The sequence below is a fragment of the Lepisosteus platostomus genome, chromosome 3, assembly GCF_059453375.1.
Source record: "Lepisosteus platostomus isolate fLepPlt1 chromosome 3, fLepPlt1.hap1, whole genome shotgun sequence".
Taxonomy (NCBI): Eukaryota; Metazoa; Chordata; class Actinopteri; order Semionotiformes; family Lepisosteidae; genus Lepisosteus; species Lepisosteus platostomus.
The window spans coordinates 12,556,199-12,573,262 of NC_142613.1; the positions used below are offsets into that span (position 1 = coordinate 12,556,199).

The 17,064-nt window shown below is 45.4% G+C and overlaps 1 protein-coding gene across 2 annotated transcripts; it reads left to right on the top strand.

The window, feature by feature from the left end:
- Nucleotides 1–340: 340 nt before the first annotated feature.
- On the top strand, nt 341–10,873 carry LOC148674416 (zinc-binding protein A33-like). 2 transcript variants are annotated; one of them, XM_088627087.1, is made up of 6 exons: nt 341–843; nt 1,538–1,633; nt 2,330–2,563; nt 6,041–6,063; nt 6,407–6,522; nt 7,065–10,873. In XM_088627087.1, exons 1-6 carry the CDS (start codon nt 415–417, stop codon nt 7,607–7,609), a joined length of 1,443 nt encoding a protein of 480 aa, XP_088483213.1. In that variant the 5' UTR covers nt 341–414; the 3' UTR covers nt 7,610–10,873. The 2 variants fall into 2 exon arrangements, with proteins under 2 accessions (XP_088483213.1, XP_088483214.1); XM_088627088.1 differs by lacking the exon at nt 2,330–2,563.
- Nucleotides 10,874–17,064: the final 6,191 nt, after the last annotated feature.

Here is a 17,064-nt window from a genome sequence, read left to right on the forward strand (position 1 = left end):
TAATTCTCGATTGTGTCCAAGATTTCTAGATCTTGCAATCTGCGATATATTAAAGTCTGCGTTTTTTACATTTCAACTGCATATTTTAACTGGAAAATAAATCATATTTAGTCTGTGCTTGGCATTGTTTCCACGATTCATTTCAGACGTTTGACACGTGCAAATATTATATTCCCACTATTCATTTAAAAATGTTAAAAGGTTAATTAGCTTCAAATTTGAAGGCTCTCAAGCACTTCTTAAATTCAAAGGGCGTGTACTTACACGGAAAGCACGCACAATTAGTCATACGGCTGGCACAAGACGAAAACAGTTCGAAAAGCTAAGTGGATGGTTTTCAGCCACTCCCTAGCACAAAACCGAAACTCAAAGATCGCTCTTCCACTGGCACGACAGTATCCCCTCTGGTCCAGCATGGATTCGGCCGTAGACGAGCTGAGCAGACTCCGTGAGGACCTAACCTGTCCGCTCTGCCTAGACCTGTTCAGGAGCCCGGTTCTGCGGGAATGCGGACATCACTTTTGCCAGGATTGTGTCGGTCGCTGCTGGGAGGGACCCGGGGAGAGCGCTCGGTGCCCGCTCTGCGGCAGAGGAGCCGTGGATGAAGTTGTTCAGGACGCCCCGCTCTTGGGCAGCGTAGCCGAGACGGTGAGGGAGATGATGGGAGATCGGAGAGAAGCGACTGGGAAAAGAAAAAGGGAGCATTACTGCGAGGAACACGGGCAGAAACTGAAGCTCTTTTGCCAGGAGGATGGGAAAGCCATCTGCGTGGCGTGCGGAAGCTCTCAGCTGCACCAGTCCCACAGCCTGGCCCCGCTGGATGAGGTCTTAGGGAAATACAGAGTGAGTCACACACTGAGAGACGGGGGGCAGATGCGCAACTCCCTGCTTTTTACCAGAGCAAATTGCTTCGCGCTCTCCAGGAAAGATACGTCTGACGTGATAATGAGATGGAACACAGAAAATGGTTTGTCCATATAAATGGAGTTTTTTAATGAAAGTTCGGGAAGAATGAAGGCAGCCGCGCTCATTCGACACGGCTGCTGCAATTCTCACTAATCCTGACGTAACCAACCGGTCTCCATATATACCATATATCCTCTCCTCTTCCTCGTTCGTTTTCTGCATCCCTCTTCCACCTTTGCAGCTACCCCATTGGTCGCATGGGGGTCCTATCTTCCCCGTCCAACGGCCGGGAGGTTGGCCCTCAGCCAAGCGGGTTACGCCGAATCTCCACCTCACAATAAACGATTCTAATTTCTCCCAAGCTTTCGGCTGCTGTCACTCCTCGTGAATTGTGGAACTTTGAAGATAGGCAATAAACTGGGATTTGTGTAAGAGGTCCTAATATTTCCCCATGGTGACAGATTTAATTAGAAGACCCAAAGCTCACTCTTGGCAGCCAGGCGTTTGCATTGTGAGATATCTCTCCCCTAAACAGACCGGTGTGTTAACAGAGAATCTTTTTTTTACAAATTAAAAAAAAAACTAACGACTGTTATTTCCGCTGTTGCTTTCCCGATGCTTTCACTCACAGGAGAAACTGAGAGGCTTCTTACAGCAAATCCGGAAAGAGGTGAAAAAGGCGTCGCGGTCTTTGCAAACAGCGGAGGACATGAGCGCCGTTCTGAAGGTAATTCTGCATCCTTTCGTTTTACGATATTCCAACCTTGTCTCTCTTGGGGACGACTCGGTTGCAAACCCCAGAGTCATCAGGCTGTGAATTTAATTGTACAATTATTGCAGTTGGTACAGGTGGTCAAGACTGATGCGTCATTATTGGGTCCAAATTTGGCTTGAGGTACCTGCTGTATGGCGTTTGCATGCTCCATTGTGTTAACATGGGTTTTCCCAGCGTGCTCCGGGTTCCTCGACCTCCCAGATGCGTGTCGGCTTAGTTAATTCCCGTCCCCGCGTGCGTGTACGCGAGCGCCTTGTAATGACGGGTGCCCCATCCAAAATGTATCCCACCTTGCACCCTGTTTTTTTCTGGATAGCCTCTAGGCTGTCAGATTCCTTGCCAGGAAGAAGTGGATTTCTCATAATGGCTAGATCACAGCCCAACACTAGGAGACACCCGTCATTTTTGGAGTTGGAGGTGTACTTTGAAACTAAGAGCATGAAGACAACTATGCCAATGTTTTAGCTCATTGTGTTATAATAGCTTCTGGACACATCTGGGTGGAGTCACCGGCCAGCTGTGATCAGATCGCGGGGGGAGCTGGAGCTTATCCCGGCAAGCAACGAGCGCAAGATGGGTTAAAGCGCAGTGCTGAAAACTCTGTTTCTAATATAACATCTAATTAATGGTATAATACCTGCACTGCAGGATGACAGAGAGTCCATAGAGAAGACGATAGAGGCGGAGTTTGCCGAGCTCCACCGGTTCCTAGACCGAGAGGAGGCGGCGGCGAAAGCTAAACTTCGGCACGCCGAAGAGGAGAAACGGAAAGCGCTGGAGCGCAACAGGACCCGCAGCGAAGCGGAAAAATGCCGGCTGCTGCAAGCCAAGGAGCTCCTGAAAGACCAACTGGCCCTGCATGACGACCCAGCCGCGATAGAGGTCAGACCCCGGCTTGTACCGTCCAGAACTCTTCCGACCGGTGTCAAACGGACAGGAGCCTTAGTACATAGGAATTTATGCAAAGGAGAGGAGCACATTTGGTAACAACTCAAAGCTGGCAGCCCACTGAAGCTCAGCAGGTGTGAGCCTGGTCAGTACCTGGATGGGTGAGCTCCTGGGAAAGCTAAGGTTGCTGCTGGAAGTGGTGTTAGTGGATCCAGTAGGGGGCACCCACCCTGCGGTCTTATGTGGGTCCTAATGCCCTAGTTTAGTGATGGGGACACTATACTGTAAAAGGTGCCATCTTTCAGACAGGACATAAAACTGAGGTCCTGACTCTCTGTGGTCATTAAAAATCCCAGGGTGTTTCTCAAAAAGAATAGAGGTGTAACCCTGGCGTCCTGGCCAAATTTCTTCCTGGCCTTTACCAATCAAGGCCTCCTAATAATACTCCATCTCTGAACTGGCTTCATCACTCTGTTCTCCTCCCCACTGATAGCTGACGTGTGGTGAGCGTTCTGGCGCACTATGGCTGCCGTTGCATCATCCAGGTGGGGCTGCACATTGGTGATGGGGAGTGCCCATTACCTGTAAAGTGCTCTGAGTGGAGTGTCCAGAAAAACACTATATACAGTGCCTTGCGAAAGTATTCGGCCCCCTTGAACTTTTCAACCTTTTGCCACATTTCAGGCTTCAAACATAAAGATATAAATTTTTTATTTTATGTGAAGAATCACCAACAAGTGGGACACAATTGTGAAGTGGAACGAAAACTATTGGATTTTTGAAACTTTTTTAACTAATAAAAAAATGAAAAGTGGGGCGTGCAAAATTATTCGGCCCCCTTGCGTTAATACTTTGTAGAGCCACCTTTTGCTGCGATTACAGCTGCAAGTCGCTTGGGGTATGTCTCTATCAGTTTTGCACATCGAGAGACTGAAATTCTTGCCCATTCTTCCTTGCAAAACAGCTCGAGCTCAGTGAGGTTGGATGGAGAGCGTTTGTGAACAGCAGTTTTCAGCTCTTTCCACAGATTCTCGATTGGATTCAGGTCTGGACTTTGACTTGGCCACTCAAACACCTGGAAACGTTTATTTGTGAACCATTCCTTTGTAGATTTTGCTGTATGTTTGGGATCATTGTCTTGTTGGAAGATAAATCTCCGTCCCAGTTTCAGGTCTTTTGCAGACTCCAACAGGTTTTCATCCAGAATGGTCCTGTATTTGGCTGCATCCATCTTCCCCTCAATTTTAACCATCTTCCCTGTCCCTGCTGAAGAAAAGCAGGCCCAAACCATGATGCTGCCACCACCATGTTTGACAGTGGGGATGGTGTGTTGAGGGTGATGAGCTGTGTTGCTTTTACGCCAAACATATCGTTTTGCATTGTGGCCAAAAAGTTCGATTTTGGTTTCATCTGACCAGAGCACCTTCTTCCACATGTTTGGGGTGTCTCCCAGGTGGCTTGTGGCAAACTTTAGACGAGACTTTTTATGGATATCTTTGAGAAATGGCTTTCTTCTTGCCACTCTTCCATAAAGGCCAGATTTGTGCAGTGTAAGACTGATTGTTGTCCTATGGACAGACTCTCCCACCTCAGCTGTAGTTCTCTGCAGTTCATCCAGAGTGATCATGGGCCTCTTGGCTGCATCTCTGATCAGTCTTCTCCTTGTCTGAGCTGAAAGTTTAGAGGGACGGCCAGGTCTTGGTAGATTTGCAGTGGTCTGATACTCCTTCCATTTCAAGATGATCGCTTGCACAGTGCTCCTTGGGATGTTTGAAGCTTGGGAAATCTTTTTGTATCCAAATCCGGCTTTAAACTTCTCCACAACAGTATTACGGACCTGCCTGGTGTGTTCCTTGGTCTTCATGATGCTCTCTGCGCTTTCAACAGAACCTTGAGACTATCACAGAGCAGGTGCATTTATACAGAGACTTGATTACACACAGGTGGATTCTATTTATCACCATCAGTCATTTAGGACAACATTGGATCATTCAGAGATCCTCGCTGAACTTCTGGAGTGAGTTTGCTGCACTGAAAGTAAAGGGGCCGAATAATTTTGCACGCCCCACTTTTCATTTTTTTATTAGTTAAAAAAGTTTCAAAAATCCAATAGATTTCGTTCCACTTCACAATTGTGTCCCACTTGTTGGTGATTCTTCACATAAAATAAAAAATTTATATCTTTATGTTTGAAGCCTGAAATGTGGCAAAAGGTTGAAAAGTTCAAGGGGGCCGAATACTTTCGCAAGGCACTGTAAGTGTAAGCAATATCATCCAGCCATTTCTTGAAAGCAGCAGGGGTTTGGACTTTGACAGCATTGCCAGTACACTTGGTGTAGCATTGTTGTATTGAGGTGTGTGAAACTCACTCGTTACCTGGAGCGCTGCAGGATCACATTGAGCACCTGTGACGTAAAGACACCTTTTAGTGAAGGAAGCCAGGGTATCAGCCTGAAACATGTGACTGGGTAGCTTGTTCCATACCCCCACAACCCTTTGTGTAGGAAGTGCCTCCTGCTCTCAGTTTTAGAAACACTTGCCTTTTTTTCTGTGTTTTCCGTTCAATATCCCCCCGGCATATCCCAATGCACTCCGATCACTGCTAAACATGCTCTGAAGTAACAAATATCTGGGGGTTAGAATACCAAAGAATTATACATTATTTTTTATGTTTGTATTATTTTATTTGCATATTATCTATTGGAGACTTGTGGTCAGCATTGCTGCCTCCCAGTGCTGGGATCCTGGGTTCAATTCTTGGGGTGATACATGTGTGGAGTTCGTCTGTTCTCCCCGTGTTTGTGTGAGTTTCATCCAGGTGCTCAGGTTTTCTCCCACTGTCATGAAACATACAGGTTGATTGGCTTCTGGGCAAATTGGCCCTGGTCTGTGTATGGACTGGCGTCTCATCCAGGGTGTACCACGCTGCTATAGGCTTGACCCTGTATTGGATAAGGAGGTTAGAAAATGGGTGGATATCAACATGTAAAAATATAATCAAGCTGAGAATCTTTTGAGTATTTATGACAACTGAACTTACAAATACTCTTTTTAAACCTGTTTTAGACCTGTTTACAGGAGCTGGTGGAGTCAATGCAGCAAGAAACAATACAGTATTATCAAATGAAGAATTTAATTCACTATAAAAGATAAATGATCTTTCTTAATGAGTGAAGACCCAGTGCAGCTGCATTTGGTTCATGGCTCAGAATGGTTCCGGATTTTTTAAAGAAAAGAAAAATTCCTTATAAAATAACACAATAAGTTGTGTAATAGAAAATGCAAAGGTGTGACTTTGATGAAAGAGTTTCTTTCACATTGTTTCAGAAGAGTGATGAAACCTGTAAAACACACTACGTATTCTTTTGTTACGGGTGGAAATGATAGCTATCACTTTTTAGCTTCCCTGAACCACCGCAGTGCATCTATCTGTCCAAATATTTCATATTTATTTTTCTTTTTTCTTTGTAGGATTTGAAAGATCTCTTGAGTAGGTGAGTGGTCTTTCTTGAAATTCATGTCCTACAATGCCTTGATTGTGATTCTTAATAATGCATTACATTCTACAGTCCTCTGTACCACTGTTGTGATCTTATCCCTATTATTGTCCAAGAGCTATTTTTGTCTTCCAGCCTCTTGGAACAAAGCTGCACTGAGGCTTGTGCAACGCCGAAATGCTTCCCCCTTCCTTGCGTGCTCACGTTCAGCCTTGAAGAGGGAGGGGAGTAGTGGCGTATGTTGGCGGTGCTCAATACCTACGGCAGCAGCCTACTGCAGGAAATGTATAGGGAAAGGGAGTGGGATGATCTCTGTATTGCTTGTTCCTTCCTCCCACAGGAAGGACCTGACCTTCCAGAAACCAGCAGACGAATACATCAGCCTTTCGTCTGAGGAGTACGTGGGGCCACTGCAGTATACTGTCTGGAAGAAGATGAAAGACATCCTTACACCAGGTATACAACTCTCCTGGGTCTGTGTTTGTGTAGGTACTGTACCTCTTCTCTTTTCCTCTTTTTTTTCTTGTCTTTTTTCTTCCTTCTTTTTCTCAGTCCCTGAGCAGAAGCTTGGGGGTTTGCAATGAACATACCTTGACTTTACCACTTAACCACGAACCCACTGCTCAGATCGGACTACGAAAGAACATCCACTTTGTTCAGCTCAGTCCCACCAACAATTAAACATTATGTTATCTGTTGTGCTCAAGTTCAGATGTAGAGTGCATTGCAAGAACTTCATGCTGTGAAATAGGGCTTTTCAATCCAAGGGCTTAGGATCCCAGTGTTTTCCTGTTTTCCTTTCAGTTGAGCTCAATTACTCTGTCGCCTCTTGAATCGATTGCTTTCTGCCCCCAAGAAGAAATCCAGTTACCTGTAACCAGAGATGAAAAGCCCTGCTCCTAATTAGAATCAGCAGATACAACCGCTCATGAGACACTGAACCCATTTCACATTTTATGCCACGATGTCGGCTCTGACGGCGACTGCTTCCTTCCCAGCTCCGCTCCCCGTGACCTTTGATCCCGACACTGCCAATCCGCACCTCATCCTATCCAACGGGAACACCACGGCGAAGACGGGCGGGACGAGAAGGGCTTTAGCGCCCAAGCCGGAACGGTTCGACACCTACCTGAATGTGCTGGGATCGCGGGGCTTCACCTCCGGGCGCCACTACTGGGAGGTGTGGGTGGGCAACAAGTCAGAGTGGGAGCTAGGTGTGGCCGCCGCGTCCGTGGAGAGGAAACTGTGTTACCAAGCCCGCCCGGCAGACAAAGTGTGGATCATCGCGCTCGGCCGCGGCGGCAGCTACACGGCTCACGATTTCGGCACCGTCACCCTGCGCCTCAACTCCAAACCGCGGAAGATCGGCGTGTACGTGGATTACGGCGGCGGGAGGGTTGTTTTTCACAACGCCGAGGATATGACCGTCATCTACACATTTATCGATATCTTCGAGGAAAAGATCTACCCCATTTTTAACCCGGGTCATCGTCGCGGGCCTAAAAACCGAAAAGCCTTGAGGATTGTGACACCCCAGGTTTAGAAGCCTCAGACATGTGTGTGTGAGGACTGTGTTTCAGATGCTGTTTTTTCCCCTCGCATTAGGCTTGTTTTACAGCCTGTGTGAGACACGATTCAAGTCCTGCAGTGCAGGTATTATACCATGAATTAGATGTTATATTAGAAACAGTTTTCAGCACTGCGCTTTACCCCATCTTGCGCTCGTTGCTTGCTGGGATAAGCTCCGGCTCCCCCGCGATCTGATCACAGCTGGCCGGTGACTCCACCCAGATGTGTCCAGGAGCCATTATAACACAATGAGCTAAAACACTGGCATAGTTGTCTTCATGCTCTTAGTTTCAAAGTAATAATAATAATAATAATAATAATAATAATAATAATAATAATAATAATAATAATAATCATAAACTTTATTTTATATAGCGCCTTTAAAGGTGGCTTCTCAAAGCGCTTTACAGGATGACAATAACAATAAATAAGAAAATTTCACAAGACAGGACACAATTATAATTACAACAATACAACAATAACAATAGAGGAGACCGTGGATGGTGGTATTAAGAAGAGCAGAGGGGTGAAGAATGGAATGGAAAGTCAAGGCTTTTCTGAAGAAGAAGGTTTTGAGTCTGGATTTGAAGGAGTTAAGAGAAGGTGACTCTCTAATATCCTTGGGCAAAGAGTTCCAGAGCCTGGGGGCATAGCAGGAGAAGGCCCTGTCGCCCATACAATGTAGACGGGCTTGGGGGACAGTAAGGAGGGCAGAATTTGAAGAGCGGAGGTTGCGAGGTGGGGAGTAGGGCGATAAAAGTTCAGACAGGTATTGAGGTGCCAAGCCATGTAAAGCCTTGTAGGTGAGCATGAGGATTTTAAAGTCTACGCTAAAGTACACCTCCAACTCCAAAAATGATGGGTGTCTCCTAGTGTTGGGCTGTGATCTAGCCATTATGAGAAATCCACTTCTTCCTGGCAAGGAATCTGACAGCCTGGAGGCTATCCAGGAAAAAACAGGGTGCAAGGTGGGATACATTTTGGATGGGGCACCCATCATTACAAGGCGCACGCGTACGCGCACGCGGGGACGGGAATTAACTAAGCCGACACGCATCTGGGAGGTCGAGGAACCCGGAGCACGCTGGGAAAACCCATGTCAACACAATGGAGCATGCAAACGCCATACAGCAGGTCAGGATCAGTTGAGTTTCATTCACAAGCATCGTTTCTGATTTACCAGGCGGAGGTCGGGGCACACTGACTGCGTCGCAATGACGTGGAGGAAACTGAAGAAGCTTCCTATGTAGTACTGCCGTTGTTCCCCATAACAAGCACAAAACACAAATACTTGTGTTTCTAGCATTAGCGATGAAAAAGATTCATTGCCACTCTCCAGCTTAGTACCATTGAAGATCCATAGCTGAATATATTTTTTAGAACTACAATTCAGCTGTTAGCATAATAATGTAAATAGTTTTAAGGAAAACCAAGCCAAGAAATTTAGTTTACACTATCCTCCAGAATTATTCATATTGTATGTTTATAAACGTGTCAGTGGAAAATGGGGGCAGTTTGAGAAAAGTAGAAAACGTGCTCCGGACCTCCTGTGCTTTGCTGGAAGGTTCTTTTGCAAATGTATCATCCTAGCTGGTGCTACACAGGCAGACACGATAATTCAGCTTCTCCTTGAGGAACTGCGGTCAAAATGAGATCGTGCAATAGCCTTTTCTCACCAGCAGGGGTCGCGTATTACACACCACTGCCTGCTGGTCTGGACTTCGCTGCTGCCACACAGAGCATTTATTGTGTAAACGGCTTTCAGCGGTATCTGTTGCCTTGCAAAATAGCTTTCAGTCAGTTATCAGATTATTGCAAGCGCAGAAATCTGACCAGATGGGATACTGTGGCTTTGGATGTGGTCGCAAACATCTTTAAAACGTTTAAGACAGTGATGTGACACGGAGAACACTGCGGGGATCTGCATGAGGAAGACCGTTGCTCCTCCTAATTCATAGAAGGACTCTTGTAGTATTTCGTAACTGGTCAACCAAAAAAGGATGATTAGCAAAAATTGTAGGGATGTTGAGAAAGATTGAGACAAAATACAAGTTCTGAGTGTTACACAGGTAGCACAGAAAACATAATAATACACATAAGATGTAAAACACTTAAACACCCTACTTCTGCAAACACTTAATGTCCATGTTTACAATCTTTCTTTTTCTACACAATACGGGGAAGCAGTAAAAAACCCAGCAACGCTGGGATATGGAGTTAGAATTGTGGAATATAAATCCAGTGATGTTAAAAAAGTGCCATGCGCTAGCAGGTCCTCATTTAGATTTTTTGGTCACCATGTCATAAAAATTATATTGCGGCACTAGAATCAGTCCAAGAAGAGCAAACAGCTATTTTCTTGGCCTTAAATAAATGTCCTATACTGACAAGTATTCAGGATCCTCAAAGGTATTGTCACGACCGCCAGCCAGCGGAGATCAACCCACACGCGATCTAATCAGCACCAGCAGCGGGTTAATAACAACAAGCGCCGGCGCACGTGTTAACCCACCTGCACGCGCTCTACCGTGCGGCACGCCGCGCTATTTATAACATCCTAACCCACTCGGTAGTGAGTCTACTCGTTGAGCGCTCTACCTGGTGGTTTTCCGTACCTCGTATAATTCTGGATTCTGGACTCCACTTCTGCCTTTTCGGCTTTGGACCTAGCCTCTCGTCTCAGATTGTTTGCCTCCCGTGTTCTCCCCGGTTTCCGACCTACCTTAATCCTTTTGACCACGACCTCGCCTCTTGCTTCGGGTTGTTCGCTTCTATCGTACTTCCTGGATTCTGAAACACCCTGTTCCTTTGGACCACGAACTCGCCTATTGTATTGGATTGTTCGCCTGCCTTGTCAACTACCCGCATCTGCGTCTGCACCGGATCCACATATCTCTCCATCTGGGATTCCTAACGGGTATTAACCAATTCTCTCCCTCAGTCAGGCTTGAGAGCCAACAATGACGCAACCCAGCGGACATAAGTGGAAACTATTGGAAATGTTTTTAAAACCAAGAATGGTAGGGACTTCTTTACACAAAGTGTTGTAGGAGTATAAGCTAACCAGCCATGATGCTGAATCCAATATTCGGAGTTCTTTCATCAAAAGGGGAGAAGCTCTAGGTAGTCTGAATGTCCTCCTCATTGTAACTGTACTTTAAACTTTCACTTGTATTGATCATCTGCATTTTCCTCTCCTAATCTTGTCCTCTAATAAATTGCAGGCAGAATTGGATAATTGTTGTTTTCATTCAAACATTCAGGGGCCTTTAGTTCATGAACTAACAAGTGGCTAAAAAGCAACACAATTAAAAAGAACTGGTCCATTAGAACTAGTGTTAGATGATAACACTGCAGTTTGTAAGTAAGAAACACATTAATAAGTGAATTATTTTAATTAATGTCTGGATGACTGTAAGTCCTTTTAGCTCATGCAGCTTTGGGGGAGAAATAGACATACTGCAAAAGAACTCAATGGTAACACTAAGAAGGAAAACAATATCTAAAACTTGACAAATGATGCTTTTCTGTGTATGTGTTTAAAAAAATGTTTTCTAGTTATGTTTCTCTCTCAATCTCATCAAATTTAGTTTTGGAGCTTTTAGCGCATGTCCACTTTCTGTATGTTGCTTAATGTCTACAGAGCAGGAAATGTTTGTTTTCTTGCTTCATCCTTATATTGAAGGACACAATAGGTTGTAAGAAAACCGGTTCAGGGACGCCAAATATGTAATCATAGTGGCTCTCTGAAGGCACCAGTTCTGTAGGGTTTGGGCATTTACTGAGACAATTATTAATTGTAGTAGTAAATCACAAAGTTGATTCTTTTGATGGCTTTAGAATCCAACCATGCGACATAACTCAAACAACGCGCACACACAGGTACTAATACACGAGGATACATTTATTAATACATAGAATATGCATATAAACCTAACAGATCTTATCGAGAGGGTTATCAGAATACAAAAGGTATATATTCAGTCAGTTACAAAGAGTTACACATCAAGAGGACATACGTTCAGTATATCATTCATTTAGACCGTTTCGTAAATGAACTTGGTTATAACTTCTACATTAGATACTCAAACAAGTACATAACTCTTAGGAATTAAATTGATATCAACTGGTTTGGATAACAATTGAATTCTCGAGCTGTAATGCATTGAAGTTGAATACTCATCCAATCTCTGGGGATTCAGATCTCCTGCGGGCACAAAGAAACAGTTGCAGGCTGTTGCTGTCCAATCCGCGCTCTCTGGCTCCGTGCCAGGCTGTGCTGTGCGGCTTGCGACGGTGCGCTGCTGATGCTCACTGTTGGCTTTAACTAGCAAAGTTTGTGCACAGGAGAAAAGATGACTGTGGGTCCCAGCAAGTCAGGAAGAGGACCGGTTCGTTCCTGATGAAGAGCTAGTTCTGAATAGTAATTCAGCTGTCCACAGTTCCGACCTGTTCACGAGGCCTGCTGCTGGTTACTCTCTGGCAACCTCCACTCTAGACTCTTAGAACAAAGGAAAGTTCTGGCACTCGGACACACTGGCCGTTCCGTGGTTGTCCGGGCTGAGTCTCAGGATGGTCAGAAGGTTTGTTGCGAGAATGTCCTGCCCTTGGGAGCCTTCTGCTCCTGGGCCGTCCTGCCCTGGAATTCTCCTTTGAATTCCCTTTAGAACAGTCCACAGAATCCTCTCCAGAATCTTACTGAATCTTGTTGAATCTGAATCTTGTTCTCTCAGGCTCTCTGTGTTGCCTGTTTTTACCTGGAGGAACTTCAGCTTATTGATTGGCTGAAAGTTCCACGGGCATCAGAGTCCCACGTGGGTTACTCGGCCCTACCAGTCCCTGATTGGTTGATCAAGGTGAGATATGAGTCACTTAGTCCTGACACTTAGTAATGCAGTCCAGATGTCCAACTGGCACTCCCTAGACAGATAGGCGCCAATGGATGACCATTGATCATGATAGCCAGGCTTAGCTAAGTGCATCCCCCTTTGGGAGCTGTCCTTATCAAAAGAAAACATCTTGCATGAATGGTTTCTCTGTGGCTGCTCCACAGAGATGAACAGAGAAATGGGGCCTCATTTGGGAAGGCTCAGAACACTTAATTCTTTCTTATTAATAAGCCTCGCCGCTACAAGGTATAGCCACACTTTATTTAAAGGGGTTACACAATCACACCTTTTAGACTTATAATATAACCCTTATATCATAATGAGATACAAATTAAATTAGCACCCTCTGCAAATAACCCTAGCGGTAAGAGTGTGGTTCAGGCTGTGCTGGGGATTAGAGTGCTATTACGAATGTGCAATTACTCAACAAGAGAGAATTATTCTCACATGTATGTCACTCTATTAACACTTTATATACTCTGTTAATAAAATAATTAACCATATCACCCTTGCAGCTAAGCAGGTGTGAGCCTGGTCAGTACCTGGATGGAGACCTCCTGGGGAAAACTAAGGTTGCTGCTGGAAGAGGTGTTAGTGGGGCCGGTAGGAGTACTCACCCTGGAGTCTGTGTGGGTCCTAATGCCCCAGTATAGGGATGGGACACTATACTGCTGCAACGCTCCATGGAAAGCAAAGGGTATGACAAGGCCCAGAAAGGCGTCATGGCCATCCACTGCAACCATCGAAATCTCCAGGCATGACAACTGCTCGTACCACTGGACCCAGGCTTCTGAGGTCAAGAGAGTGGGATTGCCCCACTTCCAAAAAAAAAAAAAAAAGCTATCCTGCACAGGTTTCCAAACAGATGAGCTGCACAAAGTACAACTGTCATCGATGAACAACCACCATCATCATCAAAAAGTTTGGAAATGACAAATTCTAATCTAAAGTCATTCTGCATGTTAAGTTTGCATTGCAAAATTGCTCGCATTTTAACCTTAACTTGGGTATGAATGCTCAACCATTGATCTGTTACTTAATCAATTAAGTTTATGTAGGGTATAAATGCTCAACCATTGATCAAATACTCAATGAAGCCTTATCTAGGGCATGCATGCTCATCCTGCAGGCCTTCCAGTCCAATCCAATAGCCAGCTCAATGCAACCATCGAGGTGTAATTTGCATGACAGCACTGCAATGGAGGTGACAGGAGAGGCCCTGCACTGAATTGTCCATTTGTGGGGTTACTGAGGAAATGGGTAGCTGGAGGTTGCTGTACAGGGGTTCCCCTGTCCACCTCTAAGACTGATCCCTCCAGGGGAGGGGAAGTTAAGGCACACTGTGGGGGGACTCCAGTGTGTCTGTCTCTGATGCACTTTCTGTACCTGCAATGCAGGACGAGAGTTCCTGAGTGCTCATTTGGCACTCGGCCTGTTGCAGGAGCGTGATGTGACCTGGAGAGTGCTGAAGCCCACAGTGGCAGGAGGCCTGGGCCTTTGGCACAGGTTGGAGTTCTGCTCTGTCTGTTGCAATTGGCGAGCGTGAGCGGCCTTCATCGAATCCCAGAGAGGGGCGGGTCTGAGCACGGCGTGCCCAGTTTGGTTCCTGATCATCACGCATCCCCAGCAGGTGAGGTCACGAATACACATTTGCCTCGTGGAAGCAGCAGCACTGTCCCTCAGCATTTCCTGTTTCATCCTCACTGGCTGCTTTGGGACAGAGGCTGGATGAGATATATTAGGGTGAGGAAGATTCAAGCACTGTTACCTCATTTCTAAGGAGCAGATCTATCCACCTACTTAAGCCGCAAGCATGGAGAGAATTCCGATGAAATTTATCAAGGACACAATGACCTTCTTCAGCACACTTCAAGGCAAAAGCTGGGAAGTAACCAATCTTCAGAAGGTCTGAGGGTGGAATTTTAACACATGACCTCACTCTGGCTCCTCGCTCTTTCTAACTACACTATCTTATTTCCCCTGGACTTTACAAATACAGCACGTCTTTCAAAATGAATGAGGACTCTCATGCCAGTATAATCTGCCACATCCCGTTTTGCTTTCTACGAAAGCTGTACAAACGGGCAGACAGTGTGTTTCCTGGCAAATCAACCGTGGGGATCATTTCTGTAAAATGTGCTGCCTCCTTTCTTATTTTGAAGCACAGACTACATTACAATGCTTAGTCTTTGTCGGATCAAGAACCAAGCAACGTTTAATTTCTTATAATCTTAGTGCATTAGTGCAACTATAGAATAGACAACCTGGGGCAGACAATGTTTTTTTTTTTGGTGTTGTGATTATAAAGTTATCGTGTTAAGAGAAGCTCTTCTGAACCGGCGTGGTGTTGAAACCGGGAGCAGTATAAGTGATAAGGGGATGTGGTGTCTATTTCCTCACTGTACTGTGTGTTTTCCCCTTGCATTCCGCTCAGTAAGAGTGAGAAAGCAGATCTGAGGGCACTTCCTTATTGGCAGGCTGGGGGCCCAGCCCTATGCAAATCCTTTAAAGCAGCAGACTGAAAATATGTGATCCAGTGGGTGAGGCCCAGCGATTACAATTCAAGCCACAGAGCCCTTGATTTGTGTGCTGTATTGCATGAAGCGCCTCTCTCAAGACCGTTTGTTGGGGATGCAGAGTCAGAGCTTAAATTGTAACACTGGGAAAGCGAGGGGCAGTGGAAGGGTTTCAGTGTTTTAATCCAGGTTTTTGACTTAAACACAACACTTCCGCTTTTCTATTTAAAATAATGGAAAACATAACAATTAGATACACCAGAGTTCCAGAGGTAAGTCTATCCACCCATTTGCTAACCGCTGTATCTGTTGTAGGCGAGCCCGAGCACAAGGCAGGGTACACCTTGATCGAGAGTCCAGCTCACTGCAGGGAAGAAACACAGACACAGACGAGCACACACTCACAGGGGCAGTTTTTGTTCCCGAAGCCAGTTAACCTACCAGTATGTCTGGGGACGCTGGGAGGAAACCCACACAAACGCAAACACGTGGAGAAGATACAAACTCCACACAGACAGCACCCCAGGTCCGGAATCGAACCCAGGGCCCCAGCACTGGCAGGTAGCAATGCTCACCCCTGGGTCGTTTGACACAAAATGTCCAATCCAAAGAAAATTGGCGCAGTCTCATCGAAACGGGATCGCCAATAAACCTTGCATAGTGGGAGAAAGACAATGAACAGGACAAGGGGGTCTTTGCTCCGGTTTTCAACACAGAGCAGCACAGAAATGGCTTTGAGTAACAAGCACAGGGCATGCCCCTAACGCAACACTGTGCAGTCACTGTGAGTGAGCACTGAAGGGACTGTATGAAGGGAGTGTCACTGTTGATCTTTCACTGCTTGATAGAAGTTAGCTGTGATGTTGGGTGGAATGGCAGCAACATGTATGAGCGGGTTTTTAGGAATCGCCACTTCTGTCTTGAGGAGCCGTTTTCCATTACCTTTTTGGAATTGCTCCAGTGAACACTAAACACATTGTTAGACCCTGCCTGACTCAGCGTTTTAGACTGAGCGGCAGCCTCGCGATCAGTTACTGACAAAGATAGTCTTACTGAGACAGAGACTCGAGCCAGACAGGAAGGGGGTCAAGTAAGGCAGCTAACTGTTGGCACAAACTTCAAACTTCATCAACAAGTGTCTGAAAAACACACTCTTATACCAAGATCCCTGTAGGTAAAAAAAAGTTACAAATGAGTGAAGGCCAATCAGTCAGTCTTGTTTCTCTGTCCAAATTACCTGTACGTGAATCGTGTTGCTTTTTGGACACAAGAGTAGAATATCCTGTTTTTAACGAGAATTATTTTAAGAGCAACATTCACTTGTACAGAGGAAAGGATGAGCTTTTGAGGTTATTAGTAGTCCTGCCAGCCAGGACTCATTGAAAAGTATTCGTGATCCCACACGGCCCCCTCCAGTTTTTCAGCATCTCCAGAGATGGGCTATTGGTTCCACACACCCACCACCTCTTTGTGTAAAGCAGAGCCCTGTTTTCTCACCCCTGAGGAGCTCCTAATTCTCTTCTACGTTGTGAAGTGAAGGAATAGGTTTTGTTTGCAGACCCTTCACAAGCTCCTCACTGATCGTGTTTATTACAAAGCAGACTTTCAGTTCTTTCAGTGTACCTGCCGCCAGAAAACAAATTCAAAACCACTCAAATGAGATTCTCCCCATTAATAGAAAACATTCAAATAGTTTAAACTGAATTATCTCTCTGTCTGTGCAAGATATTATTCCTGTACATATTTAAAGTACAAGCTAAAGAAATATTCTTATTCTAATACTCGTTTTATTTGGTCACAAAATCTATCGCATAGTGTCTTTCGATGTCGCTCTGCAGAAATGGGCGAGAGCTTCTCTTCGGTTCCACGTCTGCGCCAAGTGTGTTATAAAATTTGTCGGCAACACAATTGTTTTCTCAGCCTTCTCCTTTTCTCTTCCTCATCCCCCCTCTTTTACTTGGTCTGTTCTTTTTTTAAAGCAGAGAAATTCCATTATTGAAGGGTCAGTTTTTTATATAAAAAAG

Coding starts and splice junctions, on each gene's coding strand:
- LOC148674416 (XM_088627087.1), top strand. CDS start 415: ATGGATTCGGCCGTAGACGAGCTGAGCAGACTCCGTGAGGACCTAACC. Junction 1,634..2,329: donor ACATGAGCGCCGTTCTGAAG/GTAATTCTGCAT, acceptor CCTGCACTGCAG/GATGACAGAGAGTCCATAGA. Junction 6,523..7,064: donor GAAAGACATCCTTACACCAG/GTATACAACTCT, acceptor CTTCCTTCCCAG/CTCCGCTCCCCGTGACCTTT.